Source organism: Chlamydotis macqueenii, chromosome 3 (assembly GCF_036417535.1).
Source record: "Chlamydotis macqueenii isolate bChlMac1 chromosome 3, bChlMac1.mat, whole genome shotgun sequence".
NCBI classification, from domain to species: domain Eukaryota; kingdom Metazoa; phylum Chordata; class Aves; order Otidiformes; family Otididae; genus Chlamydotis; species Chlamydotis macqueenii.
The window spans coordinates 121,641,029-121,668,666 of record NC_141558.1 but is presented as its reverse complement, the minus strand read 5'-3'; the positions used below and the strand labels follow the sequence as shown (position 1 = coordinate 121,668,666).

The 27,638-nt window shown below is 45.1% G+C and overlaps 2 protein-coding genes across 4 annotated transcripts in view; both read left to right on the top strand.

Annotated features, from left to right (window-relative positions):
• Positions 1 to 10,301, top strand: part of PLCB4 (phospholipase C beta 4) — a 209,709-nt gene extending 199,408 nt beyond the window's left edge. For all 3 annotated transcript variants that reach the window (XM_086744781.1, XM_086744782.1, XM_086744783.1), the window contains 5 exons: positions 1,183 to 1,284; positions 2,989 to 3,046; positions 3,478 to 3,564; positions 5,660 to 5,696; positions 8,507 to 10,301. In XM_086744781.1, coding sequence (XP_086600907.1) covers positions 1,183 to 1,284; positions 2,989 to 3,046; positions 3,478 to 3,564; positions 5,660 to 5,696; positions 8,507 to 8,595 — 373 coding nt within the window. In that variant the 3' untranslated portion in view covers positions 8,596 to 10,301. The remainder of the gene's footprint in view (positions 1 to 1,182; positions 1,285 to 2,988; positions 3,047 to 3,477; positions 3,565 to 5,659; positions 5,697 to 8,506) is intronic.
• A 3,713-nt stretch (positions 10,302 to 14,014) lies between these two features.
• Positions 14,015 to 24,338, top strand: LAMP5 (lysosome associated membrane protein 5). The gene is made up of 6 exons (XM_086744901.1): positions 14,015 to 14,141; positions 14,430 to 14,602; positions 14,765 to 14,896; positions 14,985 to 15,090; positions 16,503 to 16,691; positions 23,118 to 24,338. The coding sequence occupies exons 1-6, from the start codon at positions 14,102 to 14,104 to the stop codon at positions 23,294 to 23,296; spliced, it is 819 nt and encodes a 272-aa protein (XP_086601027.1). The 5' UTR covers positions 14,015 to 14,101; the 3' UTR covers positions 23,297 to 24,338.
• Positions 24,339 to 27,638: the final 3,300 nt, after the last annotated feature.

The following is a 27,638-nucleotide window of genomic DNA, read 5'->3' as shown; positions in this document are numbered from 1 at the left end:
CCATGAAAAAAACCTAAAAAAGATGCACTGACAACATTTCATTAAATTAAGCACTCTGTTATGTGCCACACCCCTCCTGTGCATACAAAATCCCTAGAATTTTGGGTTAATAACAATAATTGCTTAGTGCTCTATTTAATATCATGTCCAGAAAGAGACTAAGGCACTGCCTTGGCTTGCAACGAGTAACTTTTAGATGCTTATGCGCTACTGGGGACTTTACAATCTGTTATTCACTGCCTGATTTCCATATATAATTCCTGTTTAAATAAACATTTAAGGTCAGGAGCTGCAAGTGCTGGAATGCTAAGCAGGCAGAAAGCAAGAGCCAGCCTTCAGGGACGGCAGTTTTGGAGCTTGGCTGGCTTACCCAGAGTGACAAAAAGCCTTCCACTCCTTTACACTTCATAAGCCGTTTCCAAAAGGCATCATCTGTGCTGCTGCTCCCAACAAAGGATCACGTTCTCTTTTTCTTTTTAAAACAACAGGATATTTATTTGTTTTGTTTTGTTTTGTTTTTTCTGCTACACTGGCTGAAACACCAAAGAGGTTTTTCACCTCCTGAGTCAACCCACGCCACTCGGGACATTACCCGTGGGAGGTGATTGCCACCCTCCCGTTAAAGCAATCTTATTTCACACAAAAGGCTACAAGGTTCACGGGGCCAGAAGGAGATAACTGAACACAAGTCTGACCATGCTCTAAACCACAGGGTTCTTTTCAGACACAAAGTAGAAGCCTTGAAAAGAAGTCATACTACAACTAGCAAATTATTACTGTTCATATTGCAGTCATGTTCTGAGTGCAGGATTTATACATTTATTAAGCAGTTTTAAAAGACAAATTGCATTTTCCAAATGACTGGTAGTAGCTTATACTCAGACAACTCGTATATACTAGGGAGAAAGGAGAGTATTTTATACCCTTTTATAACATTCAAAGTGTAAAAATGCTTAAAACTGATCTTCCAGATTGTATTCTCTGAGACGAATGGAGGTTTCTGAATGCTTGCTCAAACTGGGTGAAATCTACCCAAAGGAAGCCAATTTTCATGTGGTTTGTTCTTTTCTCTTCCTTGATGCTTCAAGGACAAAATTAACCACAGTGGAGAGTAATATTGGGAAACCAACCTCAACAACAATTGCATTTTAGGCATTAATAACTTTGTTTGGTTTTGCCTAGGGAAAGCAAGGAAATGCGTGCCAACCAGGCTAAAATATCCATGGAGAACAGCAAAGCCATAAGCCAAGACAAATCTATCAAAAATAAAGCAGAGAGAGAGAGGTAAGTATCTTGAGAAGGGAAGAATGCTGTCAGAGGCTGACAAGTGAACTTGTGGATTAATTCTATTAAAACCATGCTTCTGTGTATGGAAATTGTCTAGTGCTTGCACAGAATATATTTTAGATGACCATTTTAGGAAAAAAAAAATTGCTTTTCTCCTACTTATCCTTTTAATAAATGTAATGCCCTGCTCAGGGGAATAAAAAGGTTTTCAACTTTATACTCATCAGTTATGACTGCTGTAGGTCTAATCATACTATCAAATTGAAACACATCTGTAAGAGTGTTAATGATTGTACTTAAAGCGCGTTATACTTTTTTGGCTGTTGCTTTTCAAATGAAATGAGGGCTAGTCTGATAAGGGAGTCTGAGGTTTGGTTCTGGCTGGAGTGGGAATAACTGGAGAGGCAGCATCACTAAAAACACAGGAGGTGATGCCAGTGAGAGGCTTTCTCCCTCATCTACTGGTGGAACAGAAGGAAGGAGTGATGATTAATCAGTGGAGAGAGTGATGGAAGATAGGAGTGAAGAAGCAGGAGATGTACTCCACAACAGCACGTGTGTTGCTTCTCCACTCCTGAACTGCAGCTCTGTCCCTCATTGTGTCCTGGCCAGCACCCAGGCTCGGCAAACCAAGGGCACTGCCGCCCTTGCAAAAGCGGGTGGTTCACGGCACATTTGGGGTTGACAGCTTTGATTGACTGGAGACACACATGCCAGTACTAGCCACTGAGACTTTTTGGAGGATTGATCTGCATTATAGCTATTTTAAATTCTTTCTGTTTATCCTAAAAGTTTCCCAATAAATACACAAAGGCAGAGTCTACATGATGATGTCTCATAAGCCTTCAGGGTTTCCCCTTCACTTTGGGCTTGCCGTCTGGCTCATTCTTTCCTCTTTTACATTCCCTCCTTGGTACTGGGCTATTTTGGTCAAAAGGCTTGAACTTTTTCCCACTGAGCTAAGTCTTCTGAGTGTTCCGTGCTCCAGCTCATCGGGGAGATGAGTTGTCAGAGCCCTTAGTAACTATGCTTAGTTAATGCAGGACCGCCACTAACGTCTCCGAGATAAATCTGTTCCCAGATTTGAAAGCAGTCTGAATGGAGTTCTGGTTTTCAGGCTTTGTGATTAGTCTAATTCAGCTCTCTGAACTATTTTTAGTTTATTTAATGATGGAAATCTTAGAAGAGACACTTTGCAGTTAAGTATTTTATGTAAATGTCAATTGTATACTTATCTTTTTTTGTTTAAATAACAGCTTTAAGAACCTTACAATATTGATAGGCTGTAACTTTACTTTCAATCATCAGATGATTTTTCCATTACCACTGTTAAGAGATGCAGCACTTTTTATATACCAAAATAAATTGAAAGCAGAGTGCAGTAAGGGATACAGAAATGAATTAAAAATTCTTTTTAAGTTCTGTCCACTTAAGAGTAAGGGAAAAAGCAAACTTCATTTACAACAGTCTTGATTTTCTTTTTTTTTTTTTTTCCCCCCAACTCTTCAATCATATTGTCAAGGTACTTGGAAAGAAACCTTTAAGTCTAAAGGTGCGTAGCCAGACAGGTGTACAATTTGCAGTTAGTCCTGCATGGTACAGATTATCAGAAACCAAAACACAAGTTTGTGATTCTCTCTACTGTAGATTTTGGGTTTCTTTTCTTCCAATGAGTCTTCATGGACGTTTGCATTTTTTTAGGCGAGTCAGAGAACTGAACAGCAGCAACACAAAAAAGTTCCTGGAAGAAAGAAAAAGGGTAACTATAACCTTGATAAAGTCACTGGCACTATTTCTGGATATTCATTTTCATTTCTCTGTGTTGAGAATCCAGCTCTAGTAAACAAACAGATGTTTGTCCTTGCTTTGTTCCACATACTTGTAGTGTAAAAGATCGAGCATCTACATAAGAGGAAACTATTTAAAATTAACTAAGTTAATTTAAAATTAACTAAATGATTATTCATTGTTGTGCATTTGCTACTTTTATATAATATATATATGTATAATATAAATACATTGTTATATTAATAGCTCTTCTTAAGGTTGGGTGATATAAGAGGCCTCCTGTCGTGTTTTGTGCCATCCAAATGGGGCAACACAGTGCATATATGAATATGTTTGAGTACTTTTTAATTTTGCTTGTTAATGTGTTATGTTTCCCCCCTCATTATTTTCTCTTGCTTACAGCTGGCAATGAAGCAGTCGAAAGAAATGGATCAGTTGAAAAAAGTTCAACTTGAGCATTTAGAAGTCTTGGAGAAGCAGAATGAGCAGGTATCTTATTTTTAAGGCTTAAAAGAAAAGCGAGTTAGTGAAAACAGTAACCAGAATCAGGCTGAGTAGAATGCTTCTAAATGCAAGTCGTTACCAAACTGGGGATAGTGACCTCGTTCATGGTCGCTCACCTCCTGGGGGACTTAAAATGAAGAGGTGAGGTGACTTAAATAATGATACAGAACCAGATTTGTTTCAGATAAGCGTGTGAAAGCTAGACTGCTTTACCAGAGTCTGTCTTTTCAGTTGTTCTGCCTCACTAGCTAGATATGACAGTCGTAAAAGGCCCAGCGTATCCATTTTCATTATTTCCAAAGAGTACCTCAAGCAAATCTGTTTCCTTCATTTTGGAACTTGTATTCCTAGTGCTGATTGGAAAAAAAAGGGGTGAAACGTGCACAGAGCATCTCTGAACTCTAAGAGACAGCCTGGACTGAATTCTAGAGATGTACGGTAGCATGGGGAGTTTTATCTGTACTAGTACACCCTTTCCTAATTAAAATACCTTATTATTTTATGCTAGTTTATAAGCTTTTTTTTTTTCTTTTTAATTGAAAAACTACTTGGCAAGGAAAGGAAAATTCTAATCTTATTTCTGGTAGAAGCAACGTTGTTTTCTGAGCAGTTGCCTTGCTGAAAGGTTGAGCCAGCGGAGCTGTAATAATCGCACGGACTTGCAGAACTGCACTTAGACAAATGTAAACTGCAAGGGGAATACACCCAGCAGTTCAGTGAGATGAGACAGAAGGGGAACGTTCAATACCCATTCCTTTCAAGGGCTATGTACTTGCTTTGTTATTAAATGTTCAGAAGTTGAACACTCTGGCAGACGTTATAGTATGAATTAAAGCCATCTTGTAGAGTGGGAGGGAAGAGAAGAGTACGTGCAAATCAGGTATTTCCACTGTCAGGAGAGAGTCCTGCAGCCTGGTTAAGTTCTAGGGAGGTGACAGCAGGTAGCATCGCAGGCAGCTGCTACCACTGAGCCCCAGCCGCCATGGCTTTGTCTTCTGATTGCTCCACCACCCTTCAGGACAACAACCAAAATTCCTAGGGTGTTCCCTCACATGGTGTCTGTAGACACTGTCTAACATCCAGCACAAACGGATCTGTTTGTCAGTCTGCTCCTGAGCAGTGTCTGCACATAATCAAAAGGCAAGGGAGCCAGGCACACGGAGGAGGGAAATGGGCTACAGCAGATCTGGAGCATCAGTGTAGAGAGCATGAGAGAACTCCCTGTGAACTGTGCTAATTGACAAAAAATGATGGGCTTGCTCCAGAGACAAGTGTTATCAGTGGTTCCTTTCCGTTGGCTTCAGAGATCCATTTTTTAAAAACATAAGGACAAGAGGGAATGATTATAGTTGTGCTTTTAATCACTGTGCGATAAACACCTTATATATAAGGGCGGTTGCTGGAAAATAAGTGAGAGTCATTGAAGGAGTCACCTCTTTCAGCACTTAGACACTTCCCTCACCTGGGGTTACAGCTTCCACTGCTGAGAGCTGGTAACAGCCTACATGAGCTTGCTCATACTCCATTTCGGTGCAGAGAGGAAGCCAGCTTAAAATGTCCATGATTAAATGGAGTAAGATCATTCACGTGCTGGTTGTCACTCTTCTGTGGGCATGTGGTGGCCTCCACCACAGGGGTAATCCTTGACAGCTTTCTAACTCGCTCTGATTTGATCCATTGGAGCACGTATTTTCATACCTGCTGTTTTGACCACTTTTAGCCCCAAAAGTGCACCAGTGCAGATCCCCAGCTGGGTCTCATTTCGTTGTTATACACATTGACATTTGAAAGCTAATTGGATGAAGATAAAGGTGGTATTTGTTTAATGATAATTTCAAAACATGATTTTTTTTTTTCCTGATCAAACAAGAGGAGAAATTTTTCATACAAATATGCAATGTAGCAAAGTAGAATTATGGGTGGAAACAGCCTTCAATACAAACTGTTATGAATTTAAATTTGTTTTGGTTTATGTATGTTTTTCTTGCATTAATTTTTCAATCTCACTTCAGTTTTCATTCATTTAATTTGCTTCTTGTTGTATTACTCAATTTTGACATTATTATTTTTGTACAAACAGCTTTTGAAATCCTGTCATGCAGTGTCTCAAACACAAGGTAGGATGGACGTATAATAAGAAAACTATTCTTTCAGTGTGCTTTCCTTCTAAATTAAATCATTATCATTGGAGCCCTCCTTGTAAATGCAACCGTTGGGAAGTACCATTGACGTAGCGAACACAATGTCAGTCTTGTTTGCACACAGATATTTGAGCCCGACACAATATTAACAGTATTTTGTGCTATAGCATCTCAAATTCAGATGCATATGAGCAGGGATGTGCAGAGGAAGTATTTAGAGATTAACTTGTATTGTACGCTAGCTGTCGTTGCTGAAATATACGCTTAGAGTTCTCAACGGTATCTGAGAACCGTCTATTGATCTAAGAAAGCTGTTTTAGTGTTAATATATATACAATTAACCGCTAATGCTGATAGCAGAAGGGTATCTACATATATTAGTATGGTAATAAAATAAGTGATTCCGTGCTATGAGTAGCAAAATACAGAATAGATGGCTAGAAATATTTTTTTACTGTCTAAAGAAGAGAGGCTTCCAGTGCTTTAAAATTCACTTCAAAATCCAACACATTGCAAGGTGTGGCAATTGTGCTTGCCACGTATGTGGCTGTGCTGCTGCGGCTTCCCAAATAATCGTTACTCACAAGAGATCTCTATTAACCCCTGTCTTACCAAGCGAAATGGTTGTATTAGGCTTGAATATCTAGTTGCTTGATCTGAATTACTTTCTTGAATTGACAAGGTCTTGCACCACTGAGTCTGACAGCGCCCGCTTGAACAACATTTATGTGTAGACATATAATGAGGGGGGGAAAAAAAAAAAGCATTCATTAGGCTAGGAAAAAAATATTTTATTTTATTCTTTTACTGTATATGGTTCTTAGCCTGCCTTAGGTCTCGCTAGAGAGCAAAGACCTTGAAAGCAGAGTGCATTAGCTGCCACTCACTTTATGAATTGACTGTAGCTTCAACACTGCCTTCCAGAAGGCTCCTCTTCAAGTGCTGTGCTTGTGTGTTCATGTCAGAACGTGCTGTCTGAACCAGGCTCAGACTAGCAAAAACAGGCATCCTGGTCCTATGCTAATGTGTTCTTTGAAGCCAAGTTATTTCTAAAATAAATCCGTATGCTATATATTCGCATGCAGAATATTTATAGGACACTATGTGCCAGTAGTTAAGTCAAGCCTAAAACGTGAAATATGTGAGTCACTAAGAAACAGCCACCGGGTTTTGTTTTATCTGAAATCTCATTTCACACACAGGCAAAATCCAGCCAACATTTCAGAAGAGGTTGTACATACTGATTTATTTATTATGTTTCCATATTTTCATGTTAAAATTATTTCTTCATTACTTTCAAGCTTTTAACTCATTTAAATGGAGACCGTTGATTAATTTTTAATCATATTTATGACAGTTGCTTTGCTATTATCATAATTACTTTTTTTCCCCAAGATGATGATTACGAAAGTACAGGGCTAGATTTTTCAAGAAGGCACGTATATCACATCTGCACAAACCCACGTTTACCTTGCAAAATGAATAGCTGTGCATCTCATTACTTTAGATCTACATCTGCCCATTTTCACATCCGTAAGAGAGTGTTTGCGCATCCAGAATAGGTGACTCCTTAAGTAGAAGCTTGTATAGCAAAGTTCCCTGACTAAGCAAGATTTACAACTTTTTGGGGAGCATAGTTTGCATAAGTCAAGTCTGGTAACCATTCCTCCCTGTGTGATGGATACAGAGCAGTTACACCAAAGAAAATAACAGCTTGGTTTGCCTCTTCCTAAACCCGTCCCGGTTCACGGGAGCTCAGTTGCAAAGATTGACGGGTTAGCTTGCCCTCTGGGTCAACTTATCCAGAGTCCGTTGGGTTATGGATTTAAATAACCTCCCAGATCGAAGAGCCTTCAGAGCAAATGAAGAGGTGGTGACTCCCAGTTCCTTTAAACCGCGGAGTTTCGAACCAAAGCGCAACCTGTAATCTGTAACTGAGCCCCGGGAGGAGTAAGCACATGCGTGTGTGCGTCTGCGAGAGAGGGAGAGGAAGGGAATTTAAAAAGCTCTCTCTAAGCAGGGGATTCCCAGGCCAGTTAATTTATATTCAGTGCTCTAACTCTGCTTGCAAAGCCCGAGGCACGCAGAGTTTGTAGCGAGATCAGTCATACGCTCGTTGCTGTATTTTGTACAACGCGTTTGGATACAGTTTCGGGTGGATTCAGTGTGTGTAATCCCACGGAGCCTATAGCAGTAGTTTAATGAAAAACACCACGTCTGTAGTCATAAGGATCTCCAGGCCAGGTGGAGGTTATTTTTTAAGGAAACATTATTTTAAAAAAATATTATTTAAAAAGTCTTGCCTACTCAAGAGAGGTGTCAATCTGAAGGATTTTTGTCACTCATTTTCTTTATGAAAAAGATTAGCCCAGATCATAGATGAACTCTCTAAACACTGCAGTACGCACACGGCAGCGGTGAAGCATGCATTCCCAAAGACATTTCCTATCAGGAGAAACAGTCGAATCAGCATCTGCCTAGTTTTCTCCCCCCAGAATTGGAGCTTCTGCATTTTACCATACACTTCTTCAGAAAGTCAACCCATGACTCTTGGAATAGGATTAAAAATATTTCCCAAGAATTTGTAGACATAAGAATTACATCTGATTCTGAAAACAGAATGACACTGGGGGGAGGGGGCGGGGGGAGTGTAAACATTATATTTATTCCACATACCTTCAGTGTGTTTTGCCTGTATTTCACTCAGACGCTGTCATATAAAACACGTGCTTCATTTTGAACAAAAGGTCTAATGCAGTGCTTCATGCGGTTGTTTTGGATTGCAGGCAAAGGAGATGCAGCAGATGGTGAAGCTGGAAGCAGAGATGGATCGCAGGCCAGCAACAGTGGTCTAAAGCCTCAACAAGCAAATTGAAGTTGGAGAACACAGCATCCTTAAAATGAGAGCAAAATTCAAAATAACGTTGCTGAGGTTGAAAAGCAGGCTTTTTTTTTCCGATTATGTTTTTGGGGGGAGTGGTTTGGTTTTTTGTTTTTAATATATCAAGTGTAGCTATGGACCACCAAGTCTTAAGGTTTGCATTATTTCTTTTTTTAACACTGGGCACTGAATTTCCTTTGTTGGATTTCCATAAGAATTTCCTTTGTTTAGAAAAACACTAATTGGAACATGAAGACAGTTTTTTAAACCCAGTCCTGTATTCCTTTCTGTATCTCCTGCATCGGAATTACACAATCAGAGCCTTGAAACGCACCAGGTATTTTTAACATCATCTCAAATGGCAACAAAACTGTAGTCAAGTCACGTTATTTACCATTTGTGTTCTCACGTGTGGTATATTGTGTAGCAACCCCGTGCTGCCGGACCCCGACAAGCAACAACTCGTCAGATGCGCGGCACCTGATGTCATCGAGCCCACTGAACTGGACCTGCCAAGTCACCGTAATGGGCAGTATAGTAAGGAGTTGAGTTTGGGCAAGTTTAAATTCTATTTCAAAGTATTTTTTGGGCAGCAGACAGTAGGCAGTTGAAAGTTAGCTGCGTATATTCACAAGTACGATATGTAGAAAGTCATCGGCCAAATTCTCCAGCTGTAACAGTAACTTGGCAGGATATTTCTGCAGTCCAACGATGCCGTTCCCAAGTGCCATATCAACTCTATCCTGTCTGAATGAAACGGATATCCTGTAGGAGTTACCGCAATGGTTCGCGGGAGGGGAATACAGTGTATGTGTGCCAAGACTGATCAGTGCTCTTTACGTGTTAGGCACTTTAAGAAAAGTTTACATCCTACATCGCTTGTATAGAAATTGCATTTTGATCCCGTTGCTGCAGATCCCAGATACTACAGTTCGTTGTAACTTAAAGATTGTTTAAATGGCTTTTGGCAAAAAGTTTGTAACTGTGAAAATGTAAAAAGTATTTATACACTTCAGAACCACAACATTGTAGAAAATCACAGACGTGTTGCCACGTGATAAAATTAGTCAACAGAAATGCTAAGAGTATGTTTGCATGTGAAACAAATGCTACTAAGGCTGTAATGCCTACTATATGACCACAGTCATTCTACTAGCTGGTAAATACTGAATAAATGTATGGCACAGAATATTGTTTGATTAATTACAAAGACTTTTAGCATAACAAGGTCTCTATATATATGTGTGTATATTAATTACGTGGGCATTCTTGATATTTGTAGTAAAAGAAAAGTACATAACTAATTTAATTTTACACAAAAGTATTTATGCAGATTTTCAGAATTTCATATCAGGAATAACCTTTTTATGTCCATTAGATATAAAACCAATTTGCTAATGTGTTAATTTGCATGTTTCCAGCGCTTGCTGTAGTTATATTGCAAAACAATGCATGTAAGCATTCCGCTTGGAATTTGTCCATGCTGCCAATTCAAAGATGACTGCATGGAAAACAGGTAGTTTAGAACAAATCAGATTCCTGATTTCAATGTACTAAGCACCAATGACTTTGTTGTATATGCTTGTACAAACAAATTCTACATATTCCTGTAAACAAAATAAATGAAAAGAGATAATTATGTTATTGTCAGTCCTGAGATGAAACTTTCAACTTCTCTAATAAAAACCTGAAAAAATCAACACCTTTAGTTTTGGTTGTAGTGAATTGTAGGGTGATGGTATTATTATTAAATATTTTTAGGATGTTGTATTTCCTGTAAAAATGTGCATAGTGTAAATACATTTCTGTCACAGCGTATTTATTCAAAGAAGTCTCGTTTCTTTTAAGTGATAGAAGAATTGTGCAGCATCGCTCCTTGCAGCGCTACAGAACTACCCGAGCAGGTGTAGCAGCACTGCCTTGAGAACACAGCTGAGACAGAGGTCAGTGAAGTCCTTAGGTGTTTAAGGCAGGATTTAAACAAACTTGTGACGCCTCTTCAGAATTCCCCTTCTGATGCCGCTTAACCTACGGAGGTGCATCCTTCTCCTTGTGATCCGTAATGTTTTACAGACAAGCTGTGTGCTGGGAGCAGCTCTCCAACCTTGGCTCGAGTGCTGGAGGGAGCTGGGAGCTGCAGTGTTTTCAGAGCATGCTGGGCAAGATCCAGCATCTCAAACAAGGCAGTGCTTTTTCTTTTTATTTTTAATTAAAAATGTCTTCTACAACACAGCTGGTGGAGGCAGTGCTCTGAGCTGGAATTTTATACTGTTGCTCACTGCAGTGGTTTCTAGCCAGTAAGGAGAAGCAAATGACAGACGAGGTACGGAGGGAACCGGGTGGTGAAGCGTTGAACATTACTGGTTTTCTTAGGCTTGCTCACAGCCTGGCTGGAAACCACTGCCCTTACCTGTTAAAGAAATAACTGAAAATGAGCACCTGGGTTCAGCTCACCTCCCTCTCTGAGGAAAATCTGCGTGTCTTAATTCCCTGGTGAGTATCCTATGCATCAGGGGATACACTGGCTTTGGAAGGCTAAAAATTCCTGTCTGCAGCCGCCTCCTGTGTCTGTGCTCGCTGCAGAGGAGCAAGACGTTTATCAAGTCAGAGAGAAAATACATGTCTGTGAAACCACGGAGCTGGGCAGCCACAGCTTCCAGGCTTAACTCCCAGAACTCTTAGGTATTTCATCCATTGACAATTTAGCATAAAACGCAGACAGTAATTTGAAATTAAGCAATGAATTTTGTCGGCGAAGTATTCTGAAATACTGTTTAAATAGTATTTAATTCAAAAAACATTTAAAGTTTGGCCGCTAATGTAATGAGGTGAGAATTTCCACTGAGATGAAATAGGCTAATCAATTTGAACATTGATACCGAGTTAAAGCAGTTTAAAATGTCGTTCTCTGCTGGGGTGATGGATTCCACTTCACTGAAATTTCACCCAGGGAAGTGGCAGCTTCTCCCTCTCTGAATCTCTTCAGATAAATTCAGAGCAGCCGTGATGGAGAGGGTTGGGACACCCTGACCTCACAGGCAGCCCACTGTTCTTTCACTTCCAGTAATTCGAGGGTCGGTCATTAACTTGACTGTTTCCAAGTGTGGGGGGCTGTTTAACCCCTTCCCGACTTGAGTGCAGTGAAACTGCAATGCCAGAGACCCGGAATACCCCTCAGGGGCTGATTCCCTTGTGGACTCCACATGCCACGGCCCATGGGCTGCTTGGGAAACCAGCTCCCAGCAGCAGATGCATCCCAGAGCAGCGTGGCCAGAAATCCCTGCTCCCAGGGCTGCCTCAGCAGCAGTCCCGGTGCCACGGCCCCGCTGTCACTGCACTGCACGCTCCCTGCGAGGAGGCTGGTAAGAATTATTGCTGTTTGGTAGTTTTGGGAGGTAGCAAGTGGGATTCAGCCTTCAGAGATAAGCAAGCAGTCTCCACAGCTGGGGGTATGGGCAAATTGTTGATGATCCAAGATGTAACCATAAATTGGCCCTGGTCACTGCATTTCAGGTCAGCTAATGCTGCACTGGCTCCCTCAGGTACGATCTTTCTGCTCTGGCCGTGGTTTTGGGCTTTCTCAGTGTTAGGAATTAGGCCTTTCCCCTTTTTTTTCGCCACAAAGAGTGGAATAAACACGGCTCTGCAGGCTGGGAGTGAGGATTGTCATGGGAAGCTGAGGGTTTTTTATTGCGCTGCGCAGCTGGCGGGCAAGCCGTGTTTCCGTGCCGCGGGGCGCAGGGTTGTGGGTCGGGCCTGTCCGTGTCTCTGACACAGCTGCTCCCTGCGGTAGCTTCCACACAGGGAGCGGTGCCCTCCTACACAGGCTGGATGCAGGGGCAGCTGCTCAGGATCGTTTATTTGGAGGCTTAGGAGGTAGCTAGAAACCTCAAAAAATTGGAAATTAAATATGGGGGCAGAGGAGGAAATAGAGGCTTGTTAAATACTGAGGTCGTCAGTGAAAGACCTGAGGAAGCCAGGCATTAAAATTGCCACAGAAGTACGGTCCGTTGCAGTCAAAGAGCTTCATATAAAAGATTATTAATTTTTTCCCCCTTATATACTCCCCTGAAACTATTATCTGCAGGTTAATCCTGTGTCACAACTGACACAGGTCTGAATCTGTTTTAGGGGGCAGGAATGACTCTTTAGCATGAAACAGGAGGAGGAGGAAATGGCCAGAATATAATATTTAATAGGTACAGCAAGCAGAAAAGGAATTTCAACAGAATAGTTACAAAAATCAGTGCATTCCTTCAGTATCTGCTTTTATTTTTCAAGAGCTATTTCCCAGCAAGGAAACCCCTCTCTGCAGGTGTGCCCGGGCAGAGAAAGGGCAGCTACAACCAAAACTCACCTTCGCAGAGCCATGGACCGTTTTCCTTTTACTGAACTGGAAATGCGAATCGCTGGTGAATCCGTGGAACATCACACGTGCCAAATAGCTGCTGTCCCTTTGGCTTTTTATGAAGAAAAAAAAAAAAAAAATCCTTGGTAGTAAGCTCCTTCTGTTCCCCGCTGCTCATGGGACTGGTGTCTCCAGAAATTGTAAATATTCGGTTGCCCTCTTCGTATGGGTCGTGGGTAGCAGTGCACTAAAGGACCGTAAAAACTCCTGATGAGAGGTAGAAAAAGAAATTCTATTTTAACATCGCGTCACCCAGCGAAAGGGAAAGGCGAAGCCCCAGGAACGGGGGCCTGTTTCACGGCCTGGGTTGGTTTAATGCGCCTGCTCGGTGCTGGCGGGACCGCTCTCCCTGCTGCGTGATGGCGTGTTTTATGTGATGGCGTGTTGTATGTTACGGCATGTTGTATGTTACAGCGTGTTTTCTGGTATGTTGTGACATCTCAGGAGCTCAGGTGCACTGACAGCCGTTTACAAAAGGGTGCTGGGTTTGCTTTTGACCTTGCCACACAAAAATAGCTGCGCGGGTTTTTTTTTCCCCCCTAAATTAATACACGAAGCAGCTGTTCACCGAAATTAGTGATGCTCCGGGAGCCGCTGGAGCGGAGCCCCTGTCCCCCGGGGCGCGGCCCCGCTCCCACCCCCTGCCCTGCTCGGGGGTGCTCAGCCCGGCTTCGGGGTCCCCCGCTCTCTGCCGGAATCCTCCACGGGGGTCCCCCAAAACGCCGGAGGGGAGGTGGAGGGGGGGAATCCCTCCTCCCCGCCCTGCCTCCGCGTACGCCCCGTCCCTCGGCGTGGGCGCCTGCATCAGCTCCGCCGGCATCTCCCTCCTCCTCCTCCTCCTCCTCCCCCTCCCCCTCCCCGCACACCCACGCACTCTTCCCCGTCCCTCCTCCCCGCCACACCGCAGCAGAGTGCTTTTTGCAGCTCCTGAGAAAGGAGGTGTTCCAACGGGGGGGGGGGGGTCTTCCTTTTTTTTTAACATTTCCTTTTTTTTTTTTTTTTTTTTTTTTTTTTTTTCCCCCCCATTTCTTTCCTCCGGAGCGGACCCTTTCGGAGGAGCGGCCGCGGACACGCCGGGGCCGAGCGGGGAGGATGGCCGGGGGGCACGTCCCGGGACTGCTCTTCCTCTTGCGTGAGTATCGCGGCGGCGAGTCGCGACACGGAGCCCTATCGCGACACGGAGCCCTATCGCGACACGGAGCCCTATCGCGACGAGGCTGGCGCCGAGACAGACCCGGCGCTGCCACAGCACCGGTCCCGCTTCACCGCCACCGTCTCCACTGCCCGCTCTATCTCGACAGGGACGCCCTGTCGCGACAGGGGACCTTATTCCAGCGGGCTCGGGGAGGATGGGGGGTGTTCAGGTATTGGGGAGGGGGGGAGGAGGGTTTGCCGGCGCTCAGCCCCTCTCTGCCCGCAGACACCGCGGCTCGCCTGGCTGCCGAGCAAGAAGTTGAAAATCTCTCCGGGCTCTCTCCCAACCCCGAAAAGGACATTTTCGTCGTGCGGGAAAACCGGACGACGTGTCTCATGGCGGAATTCGCCGCCAAATTCCTCGTCCCCTACGACGTGTGGGCCAGCAACTACGTGGATGTGAGTGGGGAACCGGGGGAGCTGCCGGGCAGGGGGGAGCGGGGGGATCCGCCGGGAGTTTTGAAAAGTCCGTTATCCCCTCCGGGGATGTTCGGCTGGGGAGATGGGGGCGGGGGGGGGGATCCAGGGACCCCCACCCCGAGCTCCGCTCCCCGCTCGCAGCTGCTGACGGAACAAGCCGACATCCCGCTGTCGCGGGGCGCCGAGATGAAGGGCAAGTGCGGGACCAACGAGTCGGAGCTGGAGATCTCCTGGCTGGAGCAAGCCTACACCCTCAAACTCTCCTTCCTCAAGGTACGGGGCTCCGCCCCGCCGGGAGCTGGGGTTTGGAGGGGGCTGCAGGGCCATATTCCCGGGGTCCTGACCGGCCCTGTCTCGGCAGGAGGGGCACAACACGTCCCGGGGGCAGGAGGTTTTTTGGAAGCTCAGCCGGATCCAATTCACCTACGACACAGCCGAGCGCACCTACTTCAAGGATGCCGTCAGCCGTAAGCGCCCCCGGGATGGGGAACGGGATTTAAAGCAGATCCCTGGGGTTTGGGGAGCCCGGGGAGGGGGGACACACGAACACCCCACGGGCTGCTCGCTTGAACGCAATTTAACGAGGACAAAAAAAAAAAAAAACCAACAAACCCAAACTCGCCCGACAAAGCCAGGACTAGGTGCCGGTTTTAAACCAGATACTAGTTTTTTTTTCCACTTTTTCATTCTTGTGTTTAAGCACCGCGGTCCCCGTGGGAGGGGGAGTGCAGAGGGACCCAGGGGCCCGAAGGGGTGGGCAGCGGGACAGGGGTCTGCCTGGGCTGGAATAAATGGTCTCCTTTCCTGCGGGAGTTGTTCTTTAAGGTTAATGATCTCCTCGGTTCTGATGATGGTTGGATCGGTGGGAAAGCAGCCGTTTCCCAAGATATCGATGAGATCAACATTGATATCCGTACCCCTACGCGCCTCCATGCTTAGCTCTTTCCTCCCTGGGTTTCCTTTCTTTTGGCTTTCATTTTGTTTTTATTTAGTTTCTATTCCAAAATTGAAATACCGTTGTTTGCAAGTTACTCTCCCTGAAGCTTTTCAAACTCTGGTGAATGGTATGTTGAGTTCGTGGTGTAAGACACGCTGGACGCAGAGCTATTTTTCCCACGGGTGTTTCTACTGGTTGTGTCCTCAAAATACAGCGGTGGCCGTGCTTCATCACCCCGTCTGCAAATGCAAAGCACTGATTGCCTTTCTGTGCTGCTGGAGGGGAACAAAGGGCTGCAGAAGAGCGGGAGGTGGAAGGCATCCCTCGTTCCACCTTGCTGAGCCGTCTTCAGCCTTCATTCATAAAAATGAGCTTGATGCAATGGGAAAAATATTTTATTGTAAATCTGTACTTGGGTAAAATGGTCACGTTGTGTCATCAGGAAAGGCGTTACGGCCTGCTTTGCTTCGTAGTGAGGTCCCCAAATTGCGTTGTTCCTTCCCATGTGAATTCAGAGCCCAAGCGCAGCTGCAGGAATTGCTGTTTCCCGAGCGCAGTCCGCGGCCGAAACCTGCGCGTGCATCATTAGAAACCATTCCTCCGACTTCATGGACTTCGAGTCCTGTGACAGGAGCATGGCTGGCGGCAGCAGAGCCAGCTCTTCCCTTGATGCCGGCAGAACCGCGTGCTGCAGCCGTCCATTCCTGCGTGCGGGCAGGTAACGCCCGAGCAGGCACTGCCCTGGTTACTGGGGGGGGTCTTGAGCCAAAAGCACGGTCCCACCCCAGGAGAAAATGCTGCTTTAAGAGCAGTGGAGCGTGTGGCCGCCGCATTGCACATCGCCTGCGTACGCTGGTGCTCGGTTCGTTAGCTTTGTTAATAAAGTCACATCGGTGCCCCTGAGATGGGACCTGACCTCTGCTGTTTCTGCCCCTTGGCCAGCTGGGAAGCACACGGCCAGCTCGCACCGGCTCTCAGCCCTGGTCACCCCGGCTGGGAAATCCTACGAGTGCCAGGCGCAGCAAACCATCTCCCTCATCTCCAGCGACCACCAGAAGTCTGTGCAGCTCTTGCTGTCCGAAGTGCGCATCCAGCCCTTCGACATCACCGCGGATTTTGTCTTCAGTGAAGGTAAGGTGCGGGGCGAAGGCGTGTCCTGTGTCCCCGAGATGTTGACGCTGCCACGGCCCTTGGGAGTCTCACAGCGTACTGAAGGAATTTGAGTCCCACTTTTCTCAGAGTGCCTTCCCTTCCCTTCAGTAGGTTGTTGGTGCTCCCTGCGGTCCCACCAACCTGTTCCCCGCCTCCATCGTCCCCCAAAAGCCTTTACAAATTCAGCCAAGCTATTATTTGGTCAAAACATGGGCTGTCGTCCCGTGTACCTTGGCTTCTGTAAGAACTTGTCTGGCTGGGTTGCCAGCAAGCCCCAGGTCCCCAGAAGGAGCTTCAGTACAGCTCGCAGGGCTTTTTAGGGCCACGGCCCCCTGAGGAAAGACTGGGGCCACGAGGGCAGGAAATGTTTGCAATGCACGTTGTTGCCTTCAGTTTGATTAACGCTCATTGCAAGGATGAAGGAAGCGTAACGGGGACTTGAGCAACGCGTTCGGTGCGCCAAACACGCGGGACGCTGTTCCTCTTATTGGGTTTCTTTAACCTTCATTGTGGGTCAACGAAAATGGGAGTTCACACTGCTGTTCATATCAAAGGTTTGGACTGGAGTCAGCGGCCATGCTGCCATGGGGCAGAATTCCTGCAGATTTTGCCTTCCTTTATCCTGAGGAACCCCCGGTGTTCCTCCTCCCCAACTTCCCCCCACCTTTTCCGTCGGGTTGAATGAGGGAGCGTAAACATGCTCACCTGAATTAGGGCTCGAGAGTAGTCCCCTTTTTCTAGTGCCATCTTAGCACGTGAGTTAACTCCATTATTGCAATAAGATGCAAATAAAATCTGTGATAGCCAAATCTTTTAATAACAAGCTAGAAAATGATGGTGTTATTTTCCAGCCTAGCAGTAGAAACGTGAGGTTTTATTATTTTGCGTGTGGGAAATATTTTAGAATACAATAAAGGACCAGCGCTGACGACGGCGCCGAGCACTTACGCTGTGACTCACGTTCCTCTGGCTGCTGTAGTAAATACAGGCTATTACGTACCCTGGCTCTGGCAGAGCTCTGCGTGCCTGGATTACTCATGCCAAGGCCAGCGTAGTACGGAGGAGGCTTTATCCGTGGGCACAAATAATTGCTTTTTTTTTTTTTTTCCTATTGTAGTACCACCTCATTTTGCATAGGTTACAGGGAGAAAAAGGTAGAATTTAATCGTTTCCTATAATTTTTTTTTGTTGGTACATCTTCATCCTCTCCCTCCTCCTATGGATCCAGGCTTCCTGCTCTGAGGGCTTGGCTGGGCAGACCTTGGAGGCTGAGGAAAGCGTATTTAAAACACGCCAGTCTGGACTAAATTTTAGCTGCTGTCTCTGTGCTCCTAAATTTGTCAAGTCTGAGAGCTCACAGTTAAAACAAGAAAACTCAGGGTTCATTGCCAAACCTGCCATTTTCATTATATGCTCTTTCATACCAGGCAGTAATTTTTTTCTTTTTTCCCTTTGTTGTTATAGTTTGTGATATTTTTTTCTCCAGGACATGAGGAGACCCCAGTTGGTTTAGCAATCTTTAAACATCTGTGGGGAGTTCTTCCTTCTGAGGAAAGCACGGGTTCTCCCTTTGTCAAGCTTTCTGGGTTTTTTTTTGTTGTTCTTGTTATTCAACGGCGCTTCTTCTCCACGCTTGTGGACCGTGGTTGGATGGCTTTTATTTTTTGAATGCTTAAACTCACGTGTTAGAATATATTTTTTCTTTTTTTTTTTTTGTTAAGGCACTGCTTCCAACCTGTACAAATACATATATATATATATAAATTTACATAAGTGTCTCTCTATATTTACCTTTTTCAATTCTGCTGGAAGTTAAATAGCAAAGCACATCTAGAGGGGACAGTCAGAAGGGCCCCAGAGGTCGTTTATCAGCGAAGCTTCACGCGGGGCTCCATCACTTCTCCCAGCGGCACGTCCCCACCAGCCCCGCGTGTCCTCGGCACACGCATGGCAAAACACGATCCTTTGTGGGGTCTGAGAATCACTGCCAATCTTAAATTACAGTAATTAGCCTTCTCCTTTTTGGTTCATTAATTTCCCATTAGGTAAAATTCCTATTAATTATGAACAAGCTACAGAACATTTTAAAATATTTTAGAACAGAGAACAAGACCTGCTAGAGCTGAAGAATCGCCGAGGCGCAGAGGGTCAGGGCTCTTTTACCGCAAAGACATGGGGGGAAAGGTTTTGTCGTTAGTCCTGACACTGTCCTGTCTGGAATGGAGTAAAAAGCTTGTGGAGAATGATTGGACAGCTTTTATTTTTGGAATGCTTAAACTAACGTGCTAGAATTTTATTTTTTTTTTTAAGGCACTGCTTCCAACCTGTACAAATACATATATATATATATATATATATATATAAATTTACATAAATCTCTCTCTGTATTTACCTTTTTCAATACAGAAGCAGCAGAATATTTTTTTATTCATATCTTGGAATTTATTTTTTTTTTTACTAGGGAAAATATGTGTCCATTTTTCAGCTTAAAAGATCAGTAAAAAGAGAGCTAGATCAAGAGGGTGCAAGGATTTCACATTTAAACTGGTGAAAGAACCCCACAGAAATTGTAATCTCTCTTGATTTTGATAAAAATGATGCAAAGGCTGAGAATAAGGGACCAGGATCCCGGGAGGTCTCATCTCCCTCAGAGCCACCCCAAGAAAGGGCCACATTTTCTTAAGGGTCCTTGGCACGAGGTAGCTGCTCTTCGCAAGGTATGTGGCCACGTTTAAAAAAAACATCCAATCTTTCTATTTTTTTTTCTCTTTTAAGCTAATCACTTACAAATGCCCATCTCAAAAATCCATCCTGTTGTACCAGACACAACTGGGCTGGTTTTCCATCCCCTTGAACAGCCATTCCTCAGGTTTGCAATCGTGACTGCGGGGAAACCTCAGTTGGTTTTTTTTTTGCCTTGCTGCTATTTGCTCTGCCGAAGGATGCTGAAACAAGAAAATGGGCCTGTTGGGTGGTTTCGTTGCCTAATACTGAAATTGGACGAGCACTCACCATAGAAACGGTGGCGGCGCGTGAGGCAGGGTGCTGCGCGGTCTCGGAGGAGGCAGAGCACAAAAGAGCGATGAGGAACGTACCTAAACGCTCCCTTTGTATCCACCCGCACTCCTTGTTCGAGGGGCCGGGACTGGGGCTGCGGGGTGGCACCTCTCTGGCAGAGGGGTGACCCCACCGCGTTCGGGATGCAGCAAAATTCCCAGCATCACCTGAACTTTTTGTGTAGTTAAAACATTTCAGGGACCTTTTTGCTTTCATGGACTGAGGGTAGAACCCAGCAATGTGGGCAAATGCTGAGATCCCTGTGACCTGAAGCAAAACACTCAGGAAAATTTGATGGAAAGGGCTCTTCGCCCGCAGAAGGCATTGATTTAAAATACCCAGCAGTTCCCCGTGCGGCAGTGTTTCATTTGCCCTGTATCCACCTGCGCACGCTGTGCTTGATGGGGTTGAGTGTCTGAATCTGTGTTTGCCGTGGAATTTTTGCAAAACCTTCTCCCCTCCCCTTTGCGTCCACCTGCCTCCCCACAGCATTACGGACCTCAGTGCCTGTGCACTTGGGGTGAAAAATGCAGCATAAATGCTGACGTACACTGTTACAAACATGAAAATATTTTTGTTGTGAAATGGCGTCTTTTAACACCGTATGAATGTTAGAGTACAAGATTTATTCTCCTAGAAGTCAGCATCTGGAGAGCCTTGGTTCCGCTGCAGACGTGTTTGTGCTCTGCGCTTGCCTGTGCCCGCGTGCTGGGTGCCCCCCAGCCCCATTCCTGTTCCTCCTGAGCTCTTCAAAAAAGCCCAGACTTTGGCAATCCACTCCAAAAGGAGAAGAGGGATGTGTCTGGCGAGGAGGAGAAGGGATCGGTAAGGCAGGAGCTGCCTTCGCTGTCGGGGCAGAGTGCTTTCTTCCCCAGGGAGGTGCAGCGGAGTCCAGCTGGGGAGAGCATCACAGTTTGTGGGTGTGCTGCTGCAGACTGCGAGCTTTGCCTTGATTTTTTTTTTTTTTTCCCCTTTGGGCTTTTTTTTTCTTTTAATCCTCTTTAAAAAGTGTCAGGATAAGGAACTATCTTCCTTGGCTGCTCGCAAGAATTGACACCTTTCGGAGTTGTGACTCAGACGCTTAAATACAGCCGTGGCTTCCTGCAGACACCGGATTTTTGGCCGTGTCCTCTGGCACATTTTGTGCTCTGCAGCCCAGTTTGCTTTGGCGAAAGCTGGGAATTCAAATGTTGCAGGCAGGTGCTTTAGAACTGGGTTAGTCGTCTGCATCACAGCAGTGGTTCTTTTAGCTTTGCCTGGCTGCAGACTCCTGTGTTCACCCCATTCTCCGGCAATCGCAGCATTTAAGGAAAGGCGCGTAGGCCAACCCGCCATGTTTGAGCACACGTGGATGCCCTCCGTTGGGGTTTAGGGCAGGCTTGTCTGAATTTTCTGTAGAGTTTAAGCTAAACCACTTTCAAAGCAAAAAAAAAAATCAGTGCCTGCAGGAGGAGATGGCAGCGGCTGGGCCAAACCACTGCTGACTGGCACGTCGGCCCAGCCCGGCCCAGCTGGCACGTGGGCAGTGGGCTCAGAGCGCCCCGGCCCCATGGCGCTGACCCCACGCGTGGCTTTTCCCGCAGTCGGGCCCGGGGATGCCAACCTGCCGCCATGCCTCTGCCTTGGCGCTGCGAGTCTGGTCGGGCCTTAGCGTCCTAAACCGGGAAGAATTTCACAAAGCTCTAGAAATGCAATTTTGTTTTGTTTTGGTTTGGTTTTTTTACCCCTTTCTCCTTAATAGAAACAAACAAAACCCCTGCATTGCAGCAATTGCTGAATCGCCTGTAACACACTCCTGGTGATTAATCACTCTGGTGAAACAGTGAGCAACTGGAACTAAAAAGGACTTTTTTTTTTTTTTATTAGACTACATTTCACGTTTGCTTTTTTGATTCACTTCATTTACAGCTCGAAACGTTTCCTAATGGCATCGCCGCAAGCCTGGTGCTGGGAGGACGTCTCCGCGCCGGGAGGTGACTGAGCTCCAGGAGGTGCTGGCACCGCTGGAGATAACGTCCCTGCTGTCACCTCCTGCCTGGGCCTTGGGGGTTCTCCGGGTTTTTCCAGCTCTTTGCCACATGTTGTTAGATTCGCGGAGCGTTTGCCGTTCCTGGTTTTTGCAGATCTCTGCGTCTTGCAGTCGGCTGCCTGGGGAACACATCTGGACAGGAATGGAAGGAATTAGTGGTGTCCTTTGTATCTGCTCATCTAGCATGCAGACTTTTTTTTACTTTTATTTTTTCAGAAGTAATTGGTGTTTTCATTGTTTTTAGCACAATTCTACTACTGTGAAGAAGATGATCCAGGGGTCAAAGCACAATCCCTCCTGTGCTCCATAACCTTTTTTTATTTTTCCCCCAGAGCTGGCATTTGTCATCTTTTTGGTCTGGCAGCCCTGTCTCAGCAGCGTCGGCTCTGCCTGTCCGTCAGCACGGATAAGCAACGGTCCTGAGGGGAAAAAAAGTAAATTGTGAGCCTGTCGTTCAGGCCTGCCGTAGGCTCTGCAAGCGTGAGGGAGCCGAACTGGGACTGCCGGCCTAACGTGCTTCCTTAACCTCGGTGGCCCTGCCTTTGCAAGCTAAACAGAAAACTGTTGGCTTTCCCATTGTAGCAGTGGTTATTATTATTATTTTATAGTGGTTTATTAGACTGTGACGGGGACTCGTAGGCCAGAGAGAAAAACACCGGAAGCTCGTGTTGTTTGTGCTCATCCTTTGCCATATTTGACCACAAACATGGGGTGCTAGGATGCTGTGCTCTGCCAGTGCTGGTAAACTCCCCGTGGGGAGCTCATAGAGATGGGGGAGATATGGTCTTGGATCTCTGTTGACTTGCAGATAGAGGGGAAAAATCTTTTAGCGATGAGTAGGGTAAGTCTGATGCGGGATCAAAGACTGACTGATGTTGAGGCCTCGTGATATCACATTTACAGACTCTGTAACTAAATAGACAAAGCAGATCTTCAGCCGTGGTCAGGAAACTTGTACTTTTGCTGTCCCCTTCCCAACAAGGCCATTGCTGTGGCAGAGGCCTGGAGAGGAGTTTGTGGGCCTGAAAGTGTTTTTTTCCCACTGCGCCGGCTGGTTTGGTAGATGTTACCTCTCCCTCCGAACCACGAGTTGCGACTGAGATTTTGCTTTCCTCCAAAACCAAATGTTTTTTCTCCCTGGACTCCAAGGATGGCTGCAGTCTCTCCTTGCTGCTGGGGCTGGTTTTGCTGCCCAGGGACCCCCGGCGCGGAGGCCTGACTGCGGGGAGGTCAGTTCGCAGCTGCAGCAGGAGCTCAGATTTGCAACCTCTCGTTCACTTCTCTTTTTCTCTCTTTCCTTTTCTTCCTTTTCCCTGCAGAACACAAGTGCCCGGTGGACCAGAGGGAGCAGTTGGAAGAAACCCTGCCTTTGATTTTGGGCCTGATACTGGGGCTGGTTATTGTGATAACCCTCTGCGTTTACCACATCCACCACAAGCTGACAGCCAACCAAGTGCAAATTCCTCGGGACAGATCTCAGTACAAACACATGGGATAGGGGGACAGGATCGAGCAGCCCAAATGTTTTGATTTTTTTTTCAGGTAGAAAAAGCGAAAGCACTTTTTTCGAAGGGTGAGGAAAGATTATGGGGGGGGGGGGCAAGAAATGATATTCACAACACCTAATTGTGGGGATTTTGTGGAAATACAAATTAAGGTTAGGCTTTAATACAGGGAGATAACTGTCTCTGTAAGAAGACTCGGAGCATCTGATTTTCAGAGTCTGTCTGGGGCAGCAGGTGCTGTGAATACCTTCTTAAGCAGCTGGGCTGATCATCTGGAAACAGAAATGCTTCACATGTCAAAATTTAACACTGGAGGAAAAATTAGCTTTTTTGTTTTTCTTTCTCCCCCCCCGCCCCCGCCCCCCTCCTCTGAGGGGCTCTTGCCTCCCCAGTGCCATTCCACCCTCTCTGTTCACATCTGTGCAGGGAGCAGGGCTGGAGGACAGAGCCATTGCACAGACTTCGTTAAGGTCCTCTGACGAAGGGACCTGAACCACATTTGTGAGGTTTGCACTCATGTTAAGGAAAGCATGAAGGCAATACAAGTGTGGTTGGCAGGGGGAGAAGAAAAAAAGGCCGGAACCTCAAGCTGGTATAAACTGGAGCAACTCCAGTGGAGCAGATTGCAGCTAGCTGAGGAACTGACCCCGCACTTGAGATTGAGTGAAGAAAGTTTGTTCTTGCTTCTTGAGCCACATCCGAACTAAACTTAAAGAAATAATTAAAAAAAAAAAAAAGAGTATTGATACACAAATAATAAAGTGCCATGCTACTGCAAGTCAACTGAGAAATGCTTCTGGCTGGGCATCCTGCACGTATTGTGATTGTTGTTGAGATGTTACATTGCTACCTGCAACTGGTATTTTCACAACGAAACAAAAAAAAAAAAAAGAAGAAAACAGAAATGTTAAAGTTGCTATGCAGATTATTCAGGTATAATCTAATGTAACAGAAAAAAAAATAAGGAAACCCTTGAAGTCTATCCTTAAATGTAGACCATTTTTAAAATTAATTAAAACATGTACATATATAATACATGATTTGCCCTCTTATTTTGAAATGATGTAATGCTTTTTACTAACTCCGTGATACCTAATGGAATTGGTGCAAAAGTACATAGTCTGACTGGACGTGAAATGTAGGATTTATTCTAGCAGTATTTTGGTTTGCTGAAGACAGGGTGGTGGCTCAGCATTCTGGGATTTGTTGGCTATTTCTAATATTTTCTCATCTCTCGGCCATTTCTTTCTTACCTGTTTTGTGGGCATTGGCGTGTTTCACTCCGGGCCCGTTCAATTCCACTGGAAGCTTTGGCTTCTCTTGGCTCCGGTGTTACTGCAGCAAGAGTTAGTCCAGACCTCGTGTTGGTTTAGGGTATGGAAAATACTTGATCCAAACAGGCACTCGTACAAACTGTCTCCCTTCAGCTTAAAACAGAGTAACAGGCCAAGAAAAAATAATAATTTCAATGTTGAAAGGTCGAAGAGGAGAAACTTAACCACTTTTTAATGTTGCAGCCTTGTCCAAAATTTATGTTTGTTTTTTTTTTTTGTCAAAGGTGAAAACAAAGGTGGATGCAGCAAGAGCCTTCCTTTAGTCCTGTCTTAGTCCTGGTCTCATTTCTATGTTATGTTTGCCTTTGTGTTTTCTCATTTGGATGGAAGAAGCAAAATTGCGGCACTAATGGTGCTTTGTAGCTTTGCTCTTTTCTTTAAAACTGTAGGGGAAGTGTTCTGGGGCAAGCTTTGGGCTGACCAAGTGCCACTGCCTACAATGAGCTGATTATTATTTAAAAAAAAAAAAAAGAAAAAAAAGGTTATTTCCAAGGCAGCTAGAAAAAGCCATAGGTAGCAGGAGGGTGAACAAAAGGATTAAATTTTCATCATTAATAGAGAGGGGCCATAGCTGTCAGCTTTGACCTGCCTTGCTCTTGTCTGCCCTCCAGCCACAAGAGGAGCATCTGCTCCTCTATTTGACATCCAAAAAAAAAAAAAAAAGGGCAAAAAGGAAATAGCTCAAATAGCTGAACTGCATATGCCAAAGGAGCCCCTTCCTTGTTATCTGTCTTCCAAAGAGCACGTTTTGGCAAGGCGGCTGCAGGAAGGAGCCGTTGGGATGGGATGGCCCAGCAGTGGTGGGGCAGGACATGGTGGCAGGATGGAGATGGAAATTGCGCCAAACTGGAGACATCACAGTCAATAAGAAGCTGGTCCCAACCCAGACGGTTTCCTCCTGATGAGCTGCAAGTCTTTGGTGTCAGTAGGAGGAATTTCTGCTGGTTCGGTTGAGTATGGTTGGAGATCTAAAAGAGCTGGGACATGATGAAAAATGGAGGAAGAGGAGCACTTTGTGGCTGGAAACAATCTGCTTCTCTAGGAGAGACCATTAGGGCTTTTTTTTTTTTTTTCCCTCACTCTTTTCACATTCATTGGCACTTGTTGCTCTTTTTTTTTACCCCCTTGCAAAACTGGAGTTAGTTGCATATCCACTTGGATATCAAGACTTTAAATGGGTGACATAAAAAAGAGATTCTTCCCTTTCACTTGCCTTCAGTAGAAGCTTTGCAGAGATAAGGAAATGCACATCACAGCATTTTCATAAGTGTTTTTGATTTCTGAAGTCACCCCCAGATTTTTAACCCAATGAAGGGATGGCCGTACCAGTAGTGGACTTGCATGTCTCAGCTGCTTTCCATGACCCCTGGGTGCGTCCAGCCTTGTACTGAGGCCAATGCATAACCGGTGGCAGAGGCAAAGTAGACACAAGGCATTCTAAACCATCCAGCCAACCAAAGTCTTTATGCTCCTTCTTCTTGGCCTCCTGCTTTTGCCTTATAGAATCATAGAACAGTTTGGGTTGGAAGGAACCTTTAAAGGTCATCCATGTGATGGCGCCTCACACAAGCCATCGGTGGCAATCGCATTTGCACTATCATTTCTTCCATCCCGCAGAAATCATGCTTATTTTGCAGAACGGGTTTGGAGACAAGAAGGATCATCCATAGCTGGTGAGGGGTTGAGATTTAACCTTTATCCTCCCATGGGAAGCTGCAATTCCATGTTTACATGGAGCTGTTTGAAGGCAACAAAATCTGGGTCTTGGTTTAGCTGCCTTAGCATCACTCTTGGGAGTGGTGGTGGCTGGTGGCTGGAGCTGCTGGCTGAACATTGTCTCCAGGCTGGTTTTTGGAGCAGCTGGAGTTTGTTGTTCAAGTGAAGCTGCTGGTGGGTTTTAGCCCTTTGTAGGTTGTGTTGTTGCTTCCCTAGTTGCAGGAAGTGAGCAAGACTCACCTGGTGTAATGGGGAGACTCGCTCAAATATCTACACATATTTGAGATGGAAAAATGCTAATTTATGGTTGACTTTTTGCAAACTAATTTTAATTCGACCTGCATTGACTCTGTAAGGGCAGTCATAGTAGAGCCGCCCAAGGAAAACGTTGTCTTCACCAGTCGCAGGAGACTGTTCTTGCTGGATCCCACATCTTGAGCCTACGCATCAAAGCGGTGGCATCAGCCATGTGACGAGAGGACAACCCCCAAGAGCTGACACTGCTGTTATGGCCCTGTTTCGCCTGTGCAACCCTACACTTGTACAGCTGAAGACCTTTTGCTGCTTTTCAAGTCAGATGGTTTTTGTAGCCCATACTCGGCATCACCTTCAGGATGAAAGTGTCCGTAAGCTATCAGGAAGAGAGTTGGGTAATTAATTTCTTGGGTTTTTTCTGAAATATGATAGAAAATAATGTCTTGCTGTCCTGAAATTTCTTCCCTTTCACTTTTTTTTTTTTTTTTGGAAAGAAAGAAAATGGAAATAGTAATTTCAGCTCAGTCACAGTTTGCATTGTGCCCTAGACTGATTTGGTTCTAGAAAAAGTTAAGATGTTGAAAGAAACCTCTTTGAGTCCTTTCCATACTTTTGCTAACAATTATTTACTGAATTTGATATGAATTTATTCAATTGATTTAAGCTTTGCAAGCCTATTTTTGAAAAATTATTTATAAGAGAGGCTAAAAAAAGCCGTCCAACTTCCCTCCTGCCCATCAAACTACAGCAGCATCTTGAGGATGGCAGCACTTTCATTGTGATGAGCGCACTGCAAATGTGAACGCTTTGCTTTATAGGTGTTTATGAACACACCAGTAGAAGGTGGATAAATAGAAGAAAGTTATCACCCTACTGAGCTCTGTAAGGACCTGTAATAATTAAGCACTTACTAAAGCAGCTGTTAATGACTTACAAAGTACTTATGATTAGAATGTTAATTATAAATTATTGACGTATTGCCGAGGAGGGGAGTTACATAGCCAGTGAACGCCCCGGCCTCTGCTACTAA